This window comes from Juglans microcarpa x Juglans regia, chromosome 6S, assembly GCF_004785595.1.
Source record: "Juglans microcarpa x Juglans regia isolate MS1-56 chromosome 6S, Jm3101_v1.0, whole genome shotgun sequence".
NCBI classification, from domain to species: domain Eukaryota; kingdom Viridiplantae; phylum Streptophyta; class Magnoliopsida; order Fagales; family Juglandaceae; genus Juglans; species Juglans microcarpa x Juglans regia.
The window spans coordinates 11,300,954-11,325,043 of record NC_054605.1 but is presented as its reverse complement, the minus strand read 5'-3'; the positions used below and the strand labels follow the sequence as shown (position 1 = coordinate 11,325,043).

The 24,090-nt window shown below is 35.0% G+C and overlaps 1 protein-coding gene across 3 annotated transcripts; it reads right to left on the bottom strand.

Annotated features, from left to right (window-relative positions):
- Positions 1–6,018, bottom strand: LOC121237279 (tryptophan aminotransferase-related protein 2-like). Of its 3 annotated transcripts, none has more exons than XM_041133956.1 (5): positions 4,527–6,018; positions 2,524–2,827; positions 1,017–1,297; positions 385–689; positions 1–288 (listed from the first exon to the last, which is right to left on the bottom strand). In XM_041133956.1, exons 1-5 carry the CDS (start codon positions 4,772–4,774, stop codon positions 104–106), a joined length of 1,323 nt encoding a protein of 440 aa, XP_040989890.1. In that variant the 5' UTR covers positions 4,775–6,018; the 3' UTR covers positions 1–103. The 3 variants fall into 3 exon arrangements, with proteins under 3 accessions (XP_040989890.1, XP_040989891.1, XP_040989892.1); XM_041133957.1 differs by having other exon boundaries at positions 38–288; positions 5,505–6,018; XM_041133958.1 differs by lacking the exon at positions 4,527–6,018 and adding an exon at positions 3,462–4,162 and having other exon boundaries at positions 38–288.
- Positions 6,019–24,090: the final 18,072 nt, after the last annotated feature.

Sequence of the window (24,090 nt, the reverse complement as noted above, 5' to 3'; positions counted from 1 at the left end):
TATAAATAAAATGTACATGAATTGCTCATTATTTAACCCACCCCCACCCCCTCTTCCCTTTTTTCTTCCCAAATTTCCTCCTGCTTAGCTTTGTTACAAGGGGTCATATGTGGATCGCGGACAGCCTTTTCACAAGAAGATGGAAATTGTCATCTCGATCAAGCATGCTTATCCTCACGTACTCTGTTCCAACCCCAAAGTGCTTCCCTCCTCGTGTGAAGATCTTGTGGCCTTGTAAGAAGCCTTCGCAGTCCTCTATATCTCTCTCACATTTCATCCAGGCGAAAGCTGCGAAGGAATAGAAGAATATGAGTGCAACTCTATGATATCAACCATTTTTTTTTATGACATTCATCAATCTAATCACTTGGTGGGTGGTATTACCAGGTTGAGACTCCGAGACCCGGTTCAAAAAGGTGCAGAATCCAGGACGAAACTCGGGCAGGCTGAAACTTCTGCTGTGTTCCACTGCCTCTCTCAACAGCTTCCACCTCTCTGACATGAGGTTATAGCTGAACTCAAAGAAGGATTCACCTTCTGCTGAGCTGCCAGCACGTTCTGAGCTATCAGAAATTACTTCGAGAATCTTAGCAGCCCGGAGCTGTGAATCCTTGGATACGCCTATAGTGTTGAGCTCAATGAATTCGGTCATCCTTCTTGCTATCTCTCGGTCCTTAACAAGAGCCCAACTGGAAAATGTAGAAATGAAAAGTTCAGAAGTAGAATCAATTCAACACAGTTTTTTACAATCATCATCCAGAACTTTAAGCAACCACTAAGTAATAAAACATTATTCTAAATGCAGCAGTTAAAAACATTATTCTATTCCATTGCCAATTTATGAGGACAAGTTTGCAACATGGTTAAGAATAATTTGTTACCGAAGAAGTCCAAAAAAAAATTTGTTACCAGATAAGTGTTTCATGTGACTCAGAATTTCAGACAATAGATCTGCTGGAAACCAAATACAGATAAATAATTTGCTACAGCAGAAGTGTTTCACATGGTTGGCTTACCCAATCCGCATCCCTGCATGACCGGTGCTCTTCGAGACAGTGAACAGCATTAGGTCATGGTCTGCAGGGGAAGATATTGGAGTATACTGTGGCCAGTAGTAGGCAAGATCATGAACCAATATCCCCTCAATTCTATTGACCACAGATCTCCTAATATGACCATCAGGGTTGTTGGGGGAAGTGACAAGTTCTATATAAGCCCCCTCTTTATTGAAGCTCCGCGCATCTCCCATCCATTTGTATAGGCCTGACTTGAGGCAATCCGTCATAGATGGGTAGGACTGCAAGTAATTTGTGAAGCCAATCATAAACGTTTCATGGGCAGAGTCCACAGATCAATTCTTTCAGGTTTTTTCTATTTAGAAAAAAGAAATAGTTCACTATTTTTTAACTATCCGGACACACAAAGATCTTTCACCAATGCAGGATACCAATCAAGAAATCTAGATCTTTAGCAAATTACAGAAAGCCCTCTTCTTAAATATTCGATAGTTCAGTAGAGAGAGACTGGTTATGATTATCAGTGTTTCAGTAGCTCTAAGCCACTGAATCTAAAAATCAATTGCATCATAGAGAGAAAAGATAGTAAACAAAGATATGTGTGTCAAATGCTATATGAGGTCAACAGGTCAGGAAAACAAGGCAGTCTAACTAAGACTATCGTTTACAGTTTTAGTCTAAAGTCAACGAGTTTATTTATTGTCTCCTATTGGGAAACAAAACTGAAAACGTTATGGACTTGATCATGTCATATCGTGTAATTCTATGTAGGTGAAATACGAACATGAGCATCATCAAAAAATTGATACTAGTAAAATGTTCCTTATTGACATCAAATGCTTTAATAAGTATAGAGCAGACAGTGCACATGATGGAACACATCAAACCCTATAGGCAAATTTATTATGCAATAGAGTTCTTATTTTCCTTGAAATTCATGAGGGGTAGTTTGACTCACAAGTTCAAGTACAATAAAGGAATTCCTTCTTTAAAATATTTTTCTATGTATCTGAAAGTACAAACAGTATTTGAACAACCATTTCAAAGCTGATTTTCAAGAATATTTGTTCCTACCTTGTTTGGCACATGCAAATATGCAGTCTCCATGTGCTTGAGGGCTTTTTGAATTCGGTTGGGTTGAGTCATGTGTCAGCATGCATTAGTGCAAGCATGAGAAATAGAGAACAGAAGGGAAAGGTATATGAAGTCTAGGATCAGCATATTAATTAAGAGGTAAAAAGTTTGGTAGTGCAGAAGAAACAAATGGGATGCTACTACTAATATTTCTGGCACTATCTTGGACAGGGTCAACCACATAATGATATTACTCCATTACGGTAAATGGTTTGAAAAAAGAAACATAAGCATGCGCACTTTGTAAAGTGATTAAATTAATGATATTATACACAACGTCTGAATAACCCTTGTTCGATGGATTCTCTAAGAATCAAATTAGAAAATAGCTAGAATTTAAGCATTACTATTAAATTAAAAATATAGAACTCACCGAATAGTAGGGGGCTTCAGATACCACACTTACTGGTTCAGGTAAATCTTGTGCAGATAAAGCAAATAGAGCAGCTAAATAAAGCTGGGATGAACCTGTACCAACAACAATGTGACGACCTTCTGTCACAGCATTTCCCACAGCTTTATGTACCCTTACTACCTCTTTGGCAAACTTGGGCTCTAAAAACCAGCAAATGTTGGTCACATCAGAAAAGTAGCTAATATGCTGCCATCCCGGGATCACCACCGTGGCTTTGTCACCCATTTGTTGCCAGTATTTTTCAAACATGGTTGGATCACCGCTATTGAATAACATTACAAAATTAGCATCTTAAATACAGTGTTAGGTCAATCATATTTAGCAAGTTATTGTGCTTTGGGTAACAGTATATTATCATGTTGCAAATGAGAAAATTATTAATATTTAATACAGCACAAGTTTTCAAGCATATATCTTGAGTATTTATTGTACTTAGTGTCCCCCACTCCACCATCTAAATCTTTGAATAGTCCAATAATAGACAGTCCACTAATACTATTGCAATAATATTAATTGTAATAGTATATTATACTAATAAATTGCCATAGAAATCATCTACTGTTCCTCTACCAATTTTATAGTACAAGTTTGCAAGGAAAAACTATAAAAGCATATAAAATCTGTTAGGCCCAGGAAAAAAAATATGAGAAAAAGAGGGTCACTCCAAGGAGAGGGAGTAAAGACTGTGACAGCAATGGGATTCTACATTTGCATGGGGTAGGTATGTGAAAGGCAGCATGGGTGGTCCCTGTCAATCACTAGAAGTATGCATATGTTAGTAACAAAACAGGAACGTGTTGCAATATGTGTAGTAAGTAATAGGCAAAAACCAAGAGATGGGTTATATGATGATCAAAGCACAGAACCAGCAAAGTGTTAGATCCAGGCAATCCCACTTTTTTCATATAGGACTACAAGGGGGCTTTTTAAAAGACTGGGCGGCCAAAAAGTTGTTTTAGATTTCAGACAGCCCAGGGAGCACTCTAGTCTTTTACATCAAACCAAAGGCCGAAAGGGGGTTTCTGAATGCTGCGTGCACAAAGCCACATGGCTCCCACAAGCATGCATCCTACTTCCAAGCCTCCTCAATTGTGCTTTGTGCCCTACATGACATGCACCTTGGGGGTCTCTCCAACTTCCTATTAACTGTAAAAAGTTATTTGAGCTATTTGAGCCTTTGAGGTCCACAACAACTTGGGTACATAATGATGGTGCTGGTCAAATGTCAGTAAGCACCACACAACACCACCTATGGTGCAGCTTAGAATCTTGAAATAGCACCAGCACCTCCCCCCTCGACTTGGAAACAGAGAAATGACAAAAAGTAAATAAATAAAAAGAGACATCGAGTAGGTGCTTGGCTCTCCCCCACACACTCTCAACATCCACCATGGAAAATCCCAACCAACACAAGGACCTGTCTTTGTCTACCGCTGGGAAGTCTAACTTCTGTACCGCGTAAGCCCTCCCCCCAACAGCACCATGGCAGCAGAACAATAAAAAATGGCCATGAAAATGAAAATTAACAATTACCCCTTGATGCTTCAGAAATATCACTGACATCACCTCATCTCAGACTTCCGACCCATCAAGGACCCCTTGGATTTTAACCTGAAGTAATACCTCCCCATCCCATATGCTGGCCATTTTGGTTGTCTAATGCCCCTTGGCCAAAAAGTTTCACTTGAGCAAAGCTGTTCTCTTTCTACTCAGAGAGCCCTCACAGAGAAAAGATATTCTCAGAATCTCAAGGACCGGAAAAAGAAACAACTTTGCTGAGAAAACGGGTGGGGGAAGAAAAATTGCAGGAGGTAAATAGCCTGAGCCGGGAGGTAAATGATATGGCAAGAACCAAATACCACAAAGGAGATTAGTGACAAATTTGGAAACTTTATGGAAAGTATTAAAGCATTAAAAAAAATGGAGCAAAAAAAAAAAAAAAAAAAAATTCTTGCACTAACCGGGCGAGATTGAGAATTTTCTCCCCGCCATCTTGAGTGTCAACTTGAGTAGTAGCTGCAGAGGACGAGGAAGTAGGCGATAATGCCAAACGCGTCTTCTGGACAGCTTGGCCTTTCTGAGTTTCGAGAGTGAGCCAATGATGGCTCTGTTCCCTCTCGTACATAGTCCGCAGAATCAAGCTGACATTTAAAGCCAGAGATAACACGAACAAGTTCCTTATCGACAAAACACTAGTGATTAAAGCCATTGGATTAGAGGAAAACAGAGTATTGAAAGAAACCGTCAAGGAAAACAGAGTAATGAAAGAAATAGAGCACGAAAACAGAGTATTGAGTATACACTGCTATGAGAGCTTGTTTGGAGTGAATGCAAGGCAGTGAAGCCGGCTGGGGATTTATAAAGCCCGGATAGATGAAAACAAGAAACAAGAAAAAGAAAAAGAAAAAATCGGGATGACAAATGTATGGGAGAGAGTTTAATGCATGCAGGACAGGTTAGTGAGTATCTGATATGGATTCTCTGAGTTAAGTTACTGGTTCAAACACAGGAAACTGAAATTTGAAGCAATAGTTACAAAATTGAGATACAGAAATTGTGGAAAAGAGCTTGGTGGCGGCTTTGGGACTTTGGAAGGACTCCGAAACCCTGAAAATTAACTAAAATATACTGAATCCTAGGGTTTCTAGAGCCCCTGTGCATGGAAATCTCACGGGTCTACGTTTGAAATTTGATCTACCCTGTCAAGACCCCCATACAAATCTTCAGCTTTTTTCAATGGATGTTAGCTGAATGAATACCAAGTACCAGCATGATTTTCCAGAGCTTTCCAAGGAGATTCAGACAAAACTCACTAAATGAACAAGAAATAAAAGATTCAATCCTAAATCCTCATACATTGGCATACTTCAGTAAAAACTTAAAACCCAGAACTAATGGGGTTATGGAGAAGCTAAAATGTGCTAAGAGGGTCCGACAACCTCTTGGAATTGGAATACCCTGACAGGAGATTTTCTCAGGAAACAAGAAATCCCGATAAGACTTTCCGAGAAAATTGCCGCTTTCCGATGCCAGAAGAGTAGACCTCGAAACAATACACTCCTACTCAGGCGTATGTTCATTCACTGTTCCATATTTATAACAGAAACCTATGCAATAAAGTACGAGAAAAATGCTGAATTTAAAATATATATATATATATATATATATATATATAAAAGAACTGGGGGCTGCATCTCGCAGTTTTGCAGTCCTGCTTTTCTTCTCCTTTCTTTTTCTTTTCATTCACTTCTCTTTAAACTTTTTTTTTTTCTTTTTGGATTAATTTTCTTTTCAACATTTTTGCTAAATCTGTGTCGCTTTTGAGTTGTCACTGGTCAGCACTTTGAGAGTTTTGATCTGGTCTGGGAACTAAAAATGAAAGAAAGAGTGAGTAATGAGCATTCAGAGAGAACAGGTTTTCTGGGAAACTAGTTTAGTTCCCAGGTAATAAGTGTTTTGCTACCTTAAATAAAAAGTTGCAGTTCAACAATGTTGTTGCTTTTCTGGGTATCTCAGCAATAATTTGAGTTTTTACTTTTGGTCCATTGTTTCTTCTAAATCCATCTATCTCCCTTCTTTATAGATTAATTCCTTATGCATCCTCACACTTCTAGTTCACTCAACAGAAGTGTGAAAGGCACAAATCCCAAATCCATTTCGAAACCCATCTGACTGTAGCATTTTAGCCGTAAACCATCTGCAAATGTTTCTTTTATTAAGAAATCTTGCCAAAGCACATATTTTCAAGGGAGCTTAGTCACTCAATAAACCAAATATAGATTTAATAAAAACACACCAGAAGAAAGGGTCCCTTCCAATTCCAAGGCTTGGACCAACAACACGACCCTAATCCACTTATCGACCTCTGCAAGAAACTTTCCAAATGTAGTCCTCATCCCTGGAAACATCCATTCAAGAAAATAAAAAATCTACTCAATGATAAAGTTTGCACATTCCAAGTAAAAAGCAGATTTGAAAAATATAAATATACAAAATCTGGCCTAAGAACATAGGATTCTTCTAAAATGGGATGCACGATTGACTAAAAAATATAGCATTTTATGATTGGAGCGGCATCTTTTGTACAAAAAATGACACAAATCGGGAAAGAAGAAAATTAAAATCATTTAATTGGTAGATCATAAATAAATGAAAATGAAGTCGATTCACAAGTTATTAGCATAATTGACACAGAGCTCTTCGAAAAAGAAATAGAAAAGGAAAATTTTCAATAAGATGTATTAGTCAAACACAGAACAAAGAATAATAATATGGTGGTTGGCTCCGTCCCATACTCATATTGTTCCGACTTATACAGGTTTGTGGGGTTCAAACTCCGCACCCTTGGCAAGTGAAAATCTCCATTGTTATTGCTCCCACCTTTGACAGAAATGCTATGTACAGTCAAAGGAGAAGAGAGGTAATCGATTAGAGTTCACTTTGACAAACTGACAAAGAGAGAGGTTGAAGGAGAAGGATGGGGCGTACGCGGGGATTGAAATTTTCCCTAAATGGCGTATATAATCTCTCCTCCCAAAACCAAAAAAATGCCACTTCATTTATGAAACGCGATCGTGATCGTTTCATTAAACTGACGTAGCCCATGATTGCACCACGGTTGCGCAAGGCAATTGCCTTTAGCTTTTTTCTTACTTTTTTTTTTTTCCTCTCAACAAGTAGTCATCATTAGAAACTTTAGAAACATTAGGGACAACTGTTCTTGGTGCTGGATAGGTGCATCTTTCCCACTATTCAGGAATATGCTACTTAATATGTTGTTGGCTGCTGCCTATTATGCAATGAAATGCGCGCATCGATTCTGAAAACGATATAATTTTGTTGTTGTCCACTCCTCAAAGCTTCACAGAAGGAATTGTGTGTCACTGATGATGCCCTCAATTATCCAATCAGTGTTCTGATGTGACTGTTACAAAGCTGCTATGACTTTTTGTAAATCTCCTTCTATGATAATCTTTTTAAGCTGTCTTGAGTGTGCTTCTTGGACACCTATGAGTGTTGCCATAGCTTCCCCTTGATGTGGATTACAGCTAGTTGAGAATTTTGTTACTACAAACTAGACTGATCCATTGTGTGCCATGCCAACTATTGCTAAGGTGCTACCACGTCAAATGTGATTGAGAAATGCTCTTGTGATGGGAGGGACCTTTTAAGGAGGTTGATTAATGTTTTCCACTCCCATGCCTTGCTGTGATCTTTATAAGTGTTGAAGACTTGTGTCACAAATTGGTCGATGGGAGTTTTTGGACTCATGGATGCTCTTGTTTCTACAATACCATAAGGTGTCCATTGCAATGGTTGCATATAGTTGGAAGTTATGAGAATCTTCCAATGTGATATTCAACCTGTTTATAGGATCTAGGATTGACAATATCCAGTTTGAGACATCATTTCCTCCTGCAGTAGAAATATCTAAAGGCCATGGTGACAGTATCCATAGGATTCTAGAATAAGGGCATTTAAGAAAGAGATGGGAAGTAGTTTCTTCATTAGTGTTGTAGAGAGGGCAAATGATTTGATCTTCATTAAAAGTGATGCAGGCCTTGAGCAAAGATCTAGAGGGTAGGATATTGCTAAGCACTTTCCACAGAAAAAGTTTTAGCCTATCTTGGACTTTCAGGGTCCAAAGATTTTTCCAGGTTGTTGAGGAATGCACTGATGGTGTAATATTGGAGTGATTTGTCAGGGTCACATATGCAGACTTGACGGAGAGATTTCCAGTGGAGTGATGGATCCATTTGAGCTTGTCTTTGATGTTATTGAATTGGTGTTGTGCTAATGGAATTTTCTCTATCTCAATGAAAGTTGGTTGGGAGAAGAGAGTCTGAAGGAGGATTGTGTTCCATTGCCTAGGTCCCTCAAGAATTAGCTTAGATACTGTCATAACGGGGTCTATCCTTAGGATGTTTTTGAAGGCTTTGGGATAGGTGCGAAAGCGTGGGTATCCAGGGGTCATTCCAAGCTTTAGTATCAACTCCATTATTGATTTGAAAGCAGAAGTTGAAAGCAATGAAATCTCTTTGTTTCAATAGACCATTCCAGAATCTTTGAGTCAGTAGGCTTAGAAAGGATGGCTAGCCAAGATGAGTCTTTCACATACTTATCAAAGAGCAGGTTTTCCCACACAGTTTTGTGATTGCTAAGAAGGGACCATCCAAAAAAAAAAAAAAAAAGGATTTTGGTTGATAGATTGATTTCCATGATTTAGGGGTAAAGTTATGGGATTTGCTTGTGTTCAAATCCCACCAAAATCTCATGCACATTCTGTCTACTTTTTTTGAGATTGTTTTTGGTAGACATCATGTAAGCTGGTATGCTAACCATAGATTTGATCAGGGTTGTCCTACCAGTTTGGGATAGGAGTCTGACTTTCCATCTTGCTAGCTTGCGTTGAATCTTGGCCAACATGTCATTGAAGAGATCATTGGTAGGCCTGCCATAGCTTAGAGGGAGACCTAGGTACTTAATTCTAGAAGATGAGGCTTTGAAATTTAATGTGTTTTGAATTGCTCTAGTAATGGGGCCAAATGAATTTTTGCTAAATTGAATGGAAGATTTGTTTTTGTTGATGACTTGACCAGACCAGGATGAGTAAGTCTCAAGGCAATCTTGGAAGCTTTTAGCATTGTGGACAGAGGCAGATCCAAAGAGAAAAAGTTCATTAGCGAATAAAAGGTGGTTGATATCAGGTCAATTTAGCTTTTTTCTTGCTTGTTAAAGCTAACCCCAACTTTATTGATGAGTTTCAATGGAGAATATTGAATATTTCACCAACTGATTGCAACAAGAAATATAATTTCATTTGGCGGATTATCAACTAGAATTTGTCGTTAAAAGTGTGAACAGATAGATAATAAAGTAGATAATATTCTTTGAGTTCTGGTAAATACAGTCATTTTTACGAACTCCTTACATGCTCCACTGATTTGATTGGCCAAAACAGTTATTTTATATTAAAAAAAAAGTGACGCAGCCAATCACATTAGTGGAGTGCACAAAAAATACGTAAAAGTAATCGTATATAGAGTTTTTGATATTCTTTATTGTCATTTTAAATGAAAATGGAAATATAGGATGCCATTATTCCTCTTGTTAATATAAAAGAAAAAAAATCTTGATCTCATTTTATCCAAATAAGAATAATCCACCAACTGCTTGCAACGATAAATACAATTTTATTTGGTGAGGTTATTATCAACTATATTTTGTCTTTAAACAATTAAAGTGAGAAATGCAGTGATAATAAAGCGGTGAATATTCTTTACAGTTTTATCTAAATAAAAATAATCCACCAACTGAAGGAGAAATACATCTTTATTTGGTGAGATTATTATCAACTAAATTCTGTCGTTATAATTGTTAATAAAGTGACTTAAATGAAATATATGATGTCATCATTCTGCTTATTAATATAAATGAAGAAATTGTGATCAATCTTGGTCTCATTTTATCCAAATATGAATACTCCACCAACAAATTGCAACAATAATTAGAGGTTTATTTGGCGGAATGTTATCTCCTAGTCCTAGGTTTTGTTGTTAAAGTGTGAAATAGATACATAAAACTACATCAGAAGTGGTTTCTTGGTACGAAAATTTTTGTCTCAAAAACTGTGATTTCATCTCAAAATATTTCATGGGATGAAAAAAAGTTGTCCCAAGGTCGTTCCAATAACTATGTCCTAAAAGATATTTTAGGACGAAAATATCAATTTTATCCAAAAAAAATATCATTTGCGACGAACTTGAGCAAAATCATTCGGTTGTGTTTGAAGTGTTTGAACGGAATATTTTATTTGGGATGATTGAATTTCGTCTCAGAATCACGTCCAAACGGTACAAGCTTGATGTTCGATTGCCAAATATGTTTGAACATGCCCTTCGTGAGTAGTCGATCGATACCAGTCTGTTCAACCAAATATGCATGAGGAAACGCTCGAACAAACAATTTGATGGTCGAACAGTAAAATATGTTTGAATGTATTATGTAAGACGTTTGATTGAACCATGATAGGAACGAACAATTTATTATGAGATGACATTCGAAAGTTTATTTCATGTTTGATGATTTCGTTCGAACGGTTTCAGGAACTGTTCGAACGTTTAATATCGATTACCTTCGAATGATTTTACTTATTTTGTTCGAACGGTTTTTTGTTGTTCAAACGGTAACTATGTTATTTTATTTAATAATGAAAAACCAAGTAGACATATATAATATTTAAAAAAATAAATTACAATTTGTTCAATACCCATAAAAGTAGTCTAATAAGTGCGAACTAAATAAATAAAACAGTAGTACTAGTGTTCTTCGTACAAAAATAGATTCCAAAATCTGTACGTATAATGTAAATCAGTTGCTTGGAGGTCTGAATTATTACATAAGCATCTGCATTTGGAGTTGCTCCTCTCGCCTAAACTCTTCTTCTTGTTGTTTCATGTGCATCTTCATGTATGCCTGTTTCACCAATTACGCCTCTAACTCATGTTGCCTTATAATCACTTTTTGATATTGAAATTCACTTTCTCTAATGCTATAGAGGTGTTAGAGGCAAACCTGGACGATAAGGAAGAGCTAAAAGGTTTTACAAAACGATCCAAACCCCTCAAATATCCTGAACATTCCCAACACTTGTGTAAAAATTTCAACATCACTTATTGAGGAATTTTGATCTAATAAAGATTTAGCACATTGGGCAACCATTTTATCATTCACACAAGAGAAATAATTAATACCGTCACGGGTATCGAAATGAGTCAATTCTCTATTACGATCAGTATGTGATACAACATATAATTTTTTCAGATCATGATTAGTATCTGACTCTTACTACAAGAGACATTTATTGAGATATAAAGTTATTAGAATACCTCCAAATAGGAAACTATATATAATAAAAAAAATAAAATAACATTACCAATTTCTTAGAGAGGTGATGAAAAGATTTTGAGCCTTCATGAAGATGAATTTTCAACTTCAATCTATTCGTTTTGTTTATAGAAATTCACTCTTACATAGAAGTTGTAAATATTAGGAAGTGAAAATTATAAATAGGACTCGTAAACAAATTAATTTAATTTACCTTATATGATGGATTCTCAAACATGTCACAAAATCTTTCCTACTCGGAAGGTTAGACATCCTAAAAAGGATGTTGGCATGCATCTTCTTTGTTCTCAAACTTATTATAATACTCATAACACATCACTTTATATTTGTGGAACGCATTACACATAAGCTCATTGACAGTCTTACGCTATTCTCTCCGACCAAAATTTAGTTCAAAATCATCATTAAAAAAATATATGCACAGAGATATTATTACCCATAATATTCTAAATTTTTCATACATATTAAATAATATTAATATAAATCAATAATTTAAACATTACTAAATAACGATTCTTGATAAACTCTTTTACATCTTGAAGAACTTTCTGCCATGAACTCAAAGCCAAAGGTGCATAAGTTCGTGTAAGTGCACCCACATGTGATGCAAGCCAAGCTGTTGGTTGTTCTTCACCTCCGATATGTTTGTCAAAAATGTTAACTTTAATCTTACATACTTTACAATATTTTTCCAATGTCATGCCTCTGGTAGTGTCTCAACCTTGACGAGATTGTACTGTTAACTCTATAAAATATATTACTCGTTGTAGAAACGAAGTAAATGATGGTTAGAAACGATTTAATATGTCTATTTTACGAGCTTAATTGAAAAAAAAATCATTATTAGATTTTTACTTTATTCTGTAGAGTCAATTTCTTGTAGTAGACGGAGAGGTATGAACATGTGGAGATGAGATGTGAACTTCCTTCCTCTTCAGTAACATATTTCGAAAACACTAATACATTCATTACATAAAAGATTTGTCATCAAGTGTAATGTGAATACAAAACTGGTCAATCATCTGTATCAGTTTTGCTTGACCATTCGCCCTCATCTGTAGTAGATACTTCGGAATACTCAACATTTTGCTCAATTGTCACATCAACAATTTCAGCCTCAGTATATATCTTATGTAATGGAATTATTTTATACTGACTCAAATCAATAAACAAGTTAAAGATAGGTTGACCCTTTTGGTATGTTTTTTGAGTATATCGATCATATTCTTTTTAATCTTGTCCTTCTGCCTCAGGGATAACATCATTTATATTTGTTAGAGAATACTTTTGTACTACTCGCCATTGATTTCCTAACTCAAAATCATCTAAGTAGAATACTTGAAATGTTTGGGAAGCCAAAATAAAAGGATAATATTTGTACTATTTTTTTGATATATTAATACTCAAAAAATATTCATCATCACGAACTCTCATTCGAGAATTACTTAAATCTTATCTATCCCACTTAAACAGATACACCACAAGCTTCTCCAAATATCTCATTCTAGTTATATCGAGATTCAATAATAACCCCATAGAAATCAATATTTTCTCCGTCATGCTTCCTTTGACTAGGACACTATGATTTTTTGTTTTCCTATAGCGTTCTTGATCCATTGTGTGATACTTACTTCCCGAGAAAATCATGCTGAATATTGAACAACGCGTCGCAAGGGGCTATGCACCAATGCGTACAGTTCGTATAATATATCATTTGAATTACCGTATACATTTGTACAACCTACATATTGAATAAAGTATAAACATATAAAAATAAACAATCAATATATTTTTTTGGTAATTCAAACTCATATATGTAATGTCATTACCCGTTGTTCATACTATTTCGGGAACTTCTCTTCATGTTTTTGGTTTATATCATTTACTCATAATTCTTTGAGCACGTTAATATAATCACTGAAATTGAAGATTATCAAATAATTTCTATTCTTATAATTTTTTAAGTAAATCACAATCTTAATTAACAAATAATAACAACTTACTTCAAGTGGCTCTCTATCTCAAGACAATTGTTCCGCACGTACTAATGTGCTTTTTCAAACTCTCTTCTACACAAATCATAATCACTCATTGCATCAAGTAGATGTATTTGTTGGGAAAACACAGAGAACCCATTTCGTTGTTTTGCTTGGTCAACTTCAAAGTTTCTTTCCAGCCGACCAAACCTCGTATCAACTCCGTGAAAGTATTTGGAACAAAATGTATACCACTCATCGTTAATATATGTTTCTGCAATTGATCCTTATGGGCGGGTCTTGTTACCCATTGTGCATTTCAATTTCCCAAGGAACTGTTCAATGAGATACATACATCTATACTAGACTAATCATGTAAGTCGAGTCTCACATGGCGAATGAACGCATAAGTGAATCATGAAATTGAAGACGGTGAGTAAATACTTTCCAGCTTACACAATATTATAGCAATTTCTCGTTCTATACGATCCAAAACTTCTACATTCAACGTTCTAGCATATAAGTCTTTAAAAAATGCACCCAACTCAGTCAAAGCCACACACACTCTCTCGTCAAGTACCCACAGATACCAACAGGTAAGATACGTTGTAAAAATACATGACAATCATGACATTTTAGTCTAGTAATTTTTCAGTCATTTGTTCGCACACACCTTGAACCGTCCAGTAATTTAATCTTCATTAGCCACTCACAAAATTTTTCCCTTCGTTCTTTGACAATTTATACCACTCAATTGGCATGTAGAAAAAATGACAACTTTATTACAAGTGCATTTCCGGTCTTATTCCCAACCGCTTAAGTTCCTTCCTTGAGTTTAATGTATCATTCACTTTTCCTTTAATTGACATCAATGTTTCCAACACGGATTCGCATATATTTTTCTCAATATGCATAACATCAAGACTGTGCCGTAATTTTAACGTCGACGAGTACAAGAGTTCAAAAAATATACTCTTCTTTGTCCAATTCAACTCATTCGCTGTTCTTTTTTTTTTCATTGCTTTTTACCAAATTCATTACAACCGACATCTACAAATTGTGCAAGTACATATTTGCCAAAAAAATATGGTGGAAGATGCCTCCATTCAACAATGCCTAAAAATCCTAGAATTTCCACGCCATATATGTTCACCAGGTAAAAATCGACGATATCCCATGAAGTATAATTTCCTCTCATACGTAAGTCATTCAGATTGAGTATGTTTGTTACAAATCAAACATGACAATTTTCACTTACTACTCCAACCTGACAAGTTTTCATAAGTGAAAAAATAATTTATTGTCCATAACACGGCAACATTCATCTTGAACGACTTGCCTATTGTTGAATCAAATGTTGACCCCATTTTCACACCAATATTTCAATTCTACAATTAATGGTTGTAAGTGTACGTCTATATGATTTTTCGGTAATCTCAGACCTGAAATGAGAAAACTCATCATAAAATATAGATCTTTCATATACTTCCACGATAGTAGATTATATGGCATAAGTACAACTGGTCAAGTACTTTGATTAGTTTGACTAGTACTCATGTTCCCAAACGGATTAAATCCATATGTTGCCAACCCAAGTCTCACATTACGAGATTTTTTAGCAAATCATGGATTTTTCCAAATCAAATTCCTTCCAAACGAGAGGTTGGTTTGGGGCACAAGACAAAACATAAAATTTTCATCTCATTTCATCTTATCATTACACATTTTTCAAATCCCCATACAAAATATAGTAAACAATTCAACTTTTTCAAATCTCAATTCAAAATTTTCAAATCCCAAAACAATAATAATATTAAAATATAATATTTTAAACTTTCAAACAAAATACAAAATTCTTATCTCACCCCCAAAATATTTTAAGAGTCAGTAGGATGTGATAAGACACCATCATTTCTGATTCTGGATGATGAGTGTCATGTCATGTCTACTAGGACTGAGTTCCAACTCCGACAGAGTCAGAGTAGTCATTTCCGACTTCGACGACTTCGACTCCGAATGGAATCGGAGTTTGACTCCGATCGAATGTCGGAACTTCGAACGTATATTGGGCTAACTCAAGGCCCTTTTTCGACTTCTGCACTCACAAAAACTCAATTCCGAACCTGTAAAAAAAATACTGAAAAAATAATAAAAAAAACTTAAATATAATAGTTCAAAAACTAAATAACATGTAACCATAAGTTATAACAGTCCCACTTATTACAACATTGAACACTGACTTAGAGATAACTAAATAAACACTAAACAGTAAACACTGTAAACAGTTAACAACATGTGCACTTGTGCAGTAAGGATTTCACTCAATGATCATAAGTGAAATGAAGATAGAAAGTCGCAATCAATATAAGGAAAAAAATTGATAATAAAAAATTGAACATGGTAAAAATAGAATTTGATTCTCACCAGTAAAAGGGGTTCTCCATAGTCCATAGTAGTATTGTTCATCCGGACCGGGTTTTTTCCCTGCCCGGTTCGGAACCAGGAAAACTAGATTCCGGTTCCGGGTTCCGGCCTGGATCAAAACAGATTTGGAACCTGGATTGCAAAACTCGGACCAACACGGTCCGAGTACGAGCTGGGGACCCGGGTACTGGTTTAAACCCAGTACTCGGGTCTTTTTAAAAAGAATCCCGTGTGATTGGCCCCTTCGACTCACTTATCTCTCTCTCTCTCTCTCTCTAGTATCTGGTTCTCTCTCTCGTTGCGCTACGGCAGAAGCAGAAACCCTAGGTCCCTAGCCGCCGCCATCGTGACCCCGTCGCCGCATCTCCTTCGTCGTCGTCGCATCTCTATCACCGCAGACCTTTGCCTCTAGGTCGTTGTTCCGGTACTCTCGCTCTCTCGCTCTCTCTCTCTCTCTCTCTCTCTCTCTCTCTCTCTCTCTCCCCGAAGAAACCCTAGCCTCCCTCCCTCTGTGCCGACGAAGAAACCCTAGCCTACCTCCCTCAGTGTCGACAAAGAAACCCTAGCCTTCCCCCTCAGTGCCGATTGAAGAAACCCCATCATCCTCGTGACCCCATCGTCGTTGTCGACTCGCCTCATCCTCGTGACCCAAGGTTTGTTCTCTGCAATTTGGGTCCGTTTTATTCCGATTTGGGTTTGTTTTATTACCTTGGAATGACAACGATGAAATGCTACGACTTGTGTAGCTTTTGTTTAGGTAAGATCTGGGTTTTTTTTTTTTTTTGTTAAACATGGGTATAAAGTATATGCTGTAAGTTTGATAGATCTGGGTTTTTTTTTGTTATTTTGCTAGTAAAATGGCTTAGATGACGCGCCCTTTCTACAGAAGATTACAGTTTCTCATTTGGCCTTAGGTCTTTTTAATGGCCATTGCTAAGAGAGTTAACAAGTTAATTAGTTGTTTATAGCCTTAGCTATTCTTAACATAAATGTAGTTTTTCATTTTGATATTTTGCTAGATCTGTAATTTTTTCTAGTATAGGCTTGCTTTCTGCGATTGGATTTTTGTTCTCTCTGTTGATTTTGAGTTTATTTTGATGTGAATGTTTGAATGGAGTAATCTTTGTATAGTGTTTTTATGAGTTAGATCTGAATTTGTGAGATCTAGAAGGGAGACGAGTGAAAATATCCATAACCACAGAGTCTCCTAAATTCCTTATAAGATTTGGACTGGCTTTGCTTTATGCTTTAAGCTCTAATAAGCTCAAAAATTTCATTGGTACTCCATTGCTTTATGCCTTCTTTTATGATAATGTCATTTATGTGATGCATTGAGCCTCCTTGCTCGTTAATATGCATTACTCATGAGCCATTATTATGCTACCACATTTAGTAACTAATTAATTTTCTTTTTTGGTTCAATTTTGCATTGCCTCATCATAGCTCGGATTGTTGGGTGGGAAGGATGTGGTCTGCATCCCACAAGTCTTGTAAAAACAATTGGGTGGGGTTGTCGGTGTCATGGGTCTGAATTGTGACATTTTCCCTTCCATGATTTGTCATTGTTTTTCAGCTAACATTAGCTTCTTCGATTTTGCTTACAGAATGTACAGGATCTCTCTGTCAGATCACTTGAAGTTCTACTTGCTGGAATTATTTTGTAATTCATATCTTGTAGTTTTGTATTTTACAATGTAATGTAATGTGTAAATAACAAAATAGTGTAATATGTAGTGGATTGCATGCATTTTAGTTTTTCATTTTTATATATTTTTATTATTCTGGAAAATGTTAGTATTATGCTTTTTAATGATGACTCAGAAATTGTTTTCATAAAATATTATGCTTTTATAAAAAATTATGATTTTCAACACTTTTTTTAAATTTTTTTTAGTAAGTATAGAAGAATAATGTTTTTCAACATTTTAATTATAGGCTTTTATAAAAAAAAAAAAAAAAAAAAAAAAAAAAAAAAAAAAAAATTATGCTTCTAAACGCTTTACATGGAATTAAAAAAAAAAAACCAAATACAACCCGGAACCCAGATTTTACCCGGATGAACACCCCTAGTCCATAATCGCTCAACTCCATCCCAACTCTCGAGGGGCGTCCATCTTAGACTTTCAGTCATCGGCAATTATGTTAGGGTTCAGAATTAAGTCTATAAAATCATAAAAAGTAGAAGTTGAATAAATGAAACATTAAAAAGAATTAAATAATCATTTAAAAACATATAAAGTTACCTGATTCAAGCCTATAACTCTCAGCATCAACACCAACGGTATGTAGTCCAATTAGTGTTTCACTTATCCAGTTCTGTGTGTAAATGAGGGCCTCCACGGTCGACAGTGACAATGAACTTTGATAAGCATCCAACACATGACCTCCAATACTAAACGTCGACTCTGAGACAACCGTAATAAAAGAAATGACTAGCACATCTCGGACTATACGAGAAAAAACTAGATACTTGGCGAAATTAACCTTCCACCAAGTTAATAACTGAAATACACCACTAGGTGCCTCGACAACTTCCATAAAATATCGTCCAACCTCATATGTACATTGCATAATATTCCTCGTTGCAATGAGTTGATGATACTGCTACATAATAAGATGGCTTGTACCCTCTCCAGATGGGTCATGATCATCTAAGGAATATGTCGACCTCGTTGGCCTTAAGTGTGAGGAGCTACAACTATGGATGAAGACTGACCACTATTACTGTAGTGACTGTATAAGTCATCAATATCACTTTTTAGCACTCTAATAAACTGTGCAGCCTTCACTGCCCCGAGGACGGAATTTACACAAAATTCTATAACGGCCAACTTATATTGGGGGTCAAGGATCACATCCACAAATAGTAATCTATTTATCTTATTAACATTCTCCCAATATTTATCATATTTGGTATTCATCCTCGTAGCCATAGCAGATAACAATCCCCTAGACTTTGCACAACTATTTTTCTAGTGGAAATGAAGCCTTGAGAGCTTGCTGAAGTACAAGTTTGTAGTCGTATATTTTGATCCAGATATTCGCATAGTTATATCATAAAACATTTTAAAAAATTGAACAAAGTACATCACACTAGTCCAATCATGTGCGTCTGGCACACCGAGCCCCTGTCCTGTTGGCTCCAACAAAGCATACCTCAGGCCCCCATCCTCGACCTTCATCCGCCCGAACGCTATTTGGTACTTATGTGCCACATCCAACATCATGTACGTAGAGTTCCATCGAGTCGTAGCGTCCAAGCACAACATACTAGAACATCCAATCTGAAGTTGTTCAGCTATTGCCTTAAACTTGGCAAGCCTTTGGGGGAAGCTCTCACATAACGCACAATGTTGTGGACTCTGGTAATGGAATCATCAACCTCTTTTAACCCTTTAACAATTATGAGGTTGATTATATGAGCACAACATTGAACATGAATAAATTCATGCTGACGAATAACATCATCTTTCACTATCATATTTTGCTTGACCCAATCAATTGCAGTGTCATTGACACTGACATTGTCAACTGTAATATACAGCACTTTTGAATTATCCAATCTTTTATACAATCATCCATCTCTACCCAAATGGATGCAACCTTATGATCAAAATTTTTTTTTAAGCCAATAATTTGTTTATGCAAATTACACTCACTGTCAATATAGTGTACTGTGATACACATGTAGCAAATGTTCTGTATGGATATCCATGTGTCAGTCGTAAATGATAATCTCTGGCCGTGGTAATAAACATCTTCTTCATCTCCGTTTTCTCCTTCGCATGTCTTTTCATACAATCTTGCATCACCTTATACTATGATGGAATGAGAAATCGTGGCTCAATAATTTATACAAACTTTCGGAAGCCTCTTTGTCAACTGTGGTACAAGGCATCTCATCAATAATTATCATTTCTGCAAGCATTTTCCTCAACATCTTCTCACTGTATTGAGGGATGGCCAATTTCTTAATCTCTGTACCATCAGTGGCGGTAGAAGTTTCCTAACTAAGCTTGGTCTGATCAGTGGCCACCAATCCCTTCGCGATCTTATACCGCTGGCAACCATTAAGATGTGTTATTAATACATTAGTGCCTTGCTTCTTCAAATGGCCACCACAAAGTTGCCTACAGTGATGACATCTTGTTTGCAGGCTCGCACGATCACTAGGGGTTCTGGTGAAATGTTCCCATGTCTACGACCTTTTTTTAGAAGGTCGTGGCGGTCGATCGTGCTCAATGGGCATCTCTTCCTTTTCGTTAAACATATCATCATTTTCTATATCTATTAGGAGTCGACTACTCGCACATGAAGTAGTTGCTTTAGATGTGGCTCTAGATGTGGCTTTAGGGGTGGAAGTACCTACCGGTGTAGGAGCAGTAGCAATGGCATCCGCCGCATCCCCTTGTGGACGATCGTCTCCACTAGGTGTAGCATCCATATCACAACCAAAGAAACTAAAAAAATAAATCAGAAGTAAGAAATTAGTTTCAAAAAACATGTACCGCATATATATATATATATATAATGAAAAGGACTGAAAAGTTTCAACAAGCCAGCCAAACAAACATGTACTAACCCAATAATAATAATATAAAGAAATACATGTCTAGAAATAATATAAATTAACACGTCTAGAAATAATATAAAGAAAGGCAATCCTACTCTTCAATTTTGATATCAGATTTTGGGAAGGTTGATGCATGCAACAGCAGCCTAGAAGACGACCCCGTCAAATGATTAATAAAGCAAACCCCACCCAAAAAAAGAACCAAAAAAATGGCTAAATCCATTTTTCTTCTGCTGCCTGCCTTTTGATTGAGTCAAATCAAAGTTTCCAAACTTCAGCTCAATCAAGGTGTCTTAGATTATGAAATATGGTCAAGGATCAGGACTCCTTCTTAGTAGATGTTTTGAAAGACAATATGTAAGTCTAAGAAAATGAACTTCGAATTTCGATGCCCACAAAAGAAGGCAAACGTCCTTCCTAGGCCAAACAGAAATATTTCTGAGCTTTGGCTAGCTGGGTTTAATCCTATTAATATATTATATATATATATATACATATATACTATATATAATAAGTGGGGATAGCGTGAACATTGTTTTTATTGTCCGCCGCGTATGTGGTCTATTTTTTTTGTGTTTTGCCTTTTTTGTCCTTTTGTTTTGGTGTTTTGTGTCCGTTTGAGGGTGTTTTGGTCTTTGGCGTTTTGTATCAGAGTCTTTTTATTTTCTTTTCATCTTCTCTCTCTGTCTTTTCATCTTTTCTTTTCATCTTCTCATTGCGTCTTCTCTGCATCTTCTCTCTCCGAAAGCAAAGTGTTTTCTATTTTTGCCTTCTCTCTTCTCTTAATGTTTTGTGTTCTCTAGGTATTTCTTCAGGTTTGTTTTGTACAGTTTGGTTTTTTTTTTTTTTTTTTTGGTGCTTTTATTTTGAAGATTTTACATGTGTTTGTTGGGTTTTTCCATGGGTTTGTGCACTATGGATTTTTTTTTTTTTTTTATGCCGTTAGTTTGGAGATTTTATATGGGTTTCTTCAAATTTTACATGAGTTTGTGCATGTTGTGGATTTTTTGTATTTTCGGAGAAAAAATAAACTTTTCTCATGAGGCTGTTGGTTTTTTCTCTTCAGATTTGCACAAGCGTTGTTCATTTGTATATTCTGGGGTTGCATGTTGTAGGTTTTTTTGTAAAAAAATATGTTTTTTCGTGGGTTTTAGTTTTTTTGGAATCAGGCTTCTTTTTTATGTTGTTAAATGCTAGTTTTTATGTTCTAGATTTGTATGTTCTCTTTTTTTTTTTTTGTGAAAAAATAGATTTGGTTTTTTTGTTTTTTGTGCCGTTTGTTTGGAAATTATACATGGGTTTCTCCAGATTTTACATGGGTTTATGCATGTTATGGGTTTTTGGTATTTTTTGCAAAAAAATAAACTTTTCTCGTGGGGCTGTTGGTTTTTTCTCTTCAAATTTGCACAAACGTCGTTTCTTTATATGTTTTGGATTTGCATGTTGTGGGTTTTTTGTATTTTTTGTGAAAAAATATATTTTTTCATGGGTTTTAGCTTTTTGGCATTAGGTTTCTTTTTTATGTTGTTAAATGTTTGTTTTTATGTTCTGGATTTATATGTTCTCTGTTTTTTGTATTTTTTTGTGAAAAAATAGATTTTTTACATAGGTTTCTATGCATTCTCTCTTTGGATTTGCAAATAAGTTGTTTCTTTTTTATGGGTTTTAACTTTTTCGTGTTGGGTCTTTTTTTTTCATGACGTTAAAACATTTTTTTGTAGTAAGTTTTACAATAAACGAGATGGGTTAAATCTGGTTTTAACATTTTGTATAGATTTTTTGTGTTTTGTGGTTTGCTTATATGAGTTTTTCTATAGTTCTTTTTCGTTTTCATTTCATTTTTTTTATCAACTGAGTCGTATGATAGCTTTTCTTGGTTGTCTGCTAGCTGGAATCAAGTTTTGAATCAAGTTTTATGAAAAAATTGTAATTTTTCGTTTATTTTTTTTATCAACTCAGTTTTAGGTTTTGGGCCTTGGTTTTTTTTTTTTTATGCCGTTAAATGTTTGTTTGTATGTTGTGGGTTTGCATGTTCTCTTTTTTTTTTTTTTATTCTTGTGGAAAAATAGATTTTTTTACAAGACTTGTTGGCTTTTGCTTTTTCACATTGGTTTTTTTTTTTTTTCACAGTATTAAATTTGGTTTTAACATTTTGTATGGGTTTTTTTGTGTTTTGTGGTTTGTTGATATGAGTTTTTTTGTAGTTTTTTTTTCGTTGTCATTTCATTTTTTTTATCAACTAAGTCATGTTTTTTTTTTTTTTGCTGTCTGCTAGTTAAAAGCAAAGTTCTAAAACTGTGCTGGATGATTTTTTTTTTATTCTATTTTCTACTAGCTAGAGGCAAGTTTTGAAACTGCGTTTGCATGTTGTGAATTTTTTGCATTTTTTGTGAAAAAATATATTTTTTATGGATTTTAGCTTTTTTGCATTGGGGGTTTTTTTCATGTTGTTAAATCTGGTTTTAACATTTTGCATGAGTTTTTTTATATTATGTGATTTACTGATTTAGGGTTGTCATAGTTTTTTTTCTTTATTATTTTGGGATTTGTTTTTTATACTTTGGAAGAGAAAGAAAAAAAAAATTATTTAAATAAATCAAGGCTTATTGTGAAGGTGAAGTTTGTTCATCCCTTACTTCATTTCATGCTTCCAACAAGAAACAACTAATTCAATTTGGTGCTAGCTAGAGGCAAGTTTTGAAAATGTGCTCGATTTTTTTTATATTCTGTTTTTTGCTCTTGTTATTTACATATTTCTGAAAATTTTGATTTTTTTTTGGTTTTTTTTATCAGCTCAGATTTTTGAGAAAATGTAATTCTCTTTTGTATGTTATTTACTTTTATCTTGTGAGTTTGAATGTTAAGTTGCTGACTTTTTAATTTTGATTCATTTTGTTAGAAGACAATATTTTTTTAGGTTTGGGCGATTTAGTTTGAGGTTTGTGTTTGTGGATTTTTCATTTATGTATAAATCTTTAGTATTTTTTGTTATAATTTGAACTGTTTAAATATTTGGTAAATTTTAGTTATAATTTTATATTTCATTTTAGAAATATCTAATTATTTATATATCAAGATTTCTGCTTATTGATTTATTAACATATATAACTTTAAAAAGTAAATTCCTTGTTTCATCTTGTATTTTTTGATGATTTTATATTTGTTGTAATTTTTTTTCCATTTTGTGATTGTTATATGATCTACTATTGTAAGAATATAATAAAAAATAACATTTATTATTTTATTTCTTCTCAAAAAAGAGAATTTAGATGATGAGGGTTTTCATTAGTTGATAGGGTTCTTAACAGAATCTTTACTAAGATAGTGTTTAGAAATAAGTTATTATTATAGCTTTAGTTCATTGTCTGATGAAAATCCTCATTCATCTTCTTTCTTTTGAGAAAAAGATTTATTTGTATGTTATAGATGTTTAAATGCTTAAATTAATATCATATTTATTCAGAACATGCAGAATAATGTAAACATTATAATATAATATGATATCATGTGAATATAAATAGTAACTTCTTTTATAATATACTTTACGTATTTTTTTTTTAAGTGTAAAAGATATGAGTTATACATTATTATTATATTGGTTACATGATGTCGTTTTTTTTTCATTTGTATATTTTTTTGTATGTT

What these genes read in the sequence shown, in the direction of transcription:
- LOC121237279 (XM_041133956.1), bottom strand. Translation starts at nt 4,774, where the DNA reads ATGGCTTTAATCACTAGTGTTTTGTCGATAAGGAACTTGTTCGTGTTA. An exon ending in CTGAAGCCCCCTACTATTCG is followed by an intron (nt 1,298 to 2,523) that starts GTGAGTTCTATA and finishes AATTACTTGCAG; the next exon opens with TCCTACCCATCTATGACGGA. An exon ending in GGTCTCGGAGTCTCAACCTG is followed by an intron (nt 289 to 384) that starts GTAATACCACCC and finishes ATTCCTTCGCAG; the next exon opens with CTTTCGCCTGGATGAAATGT.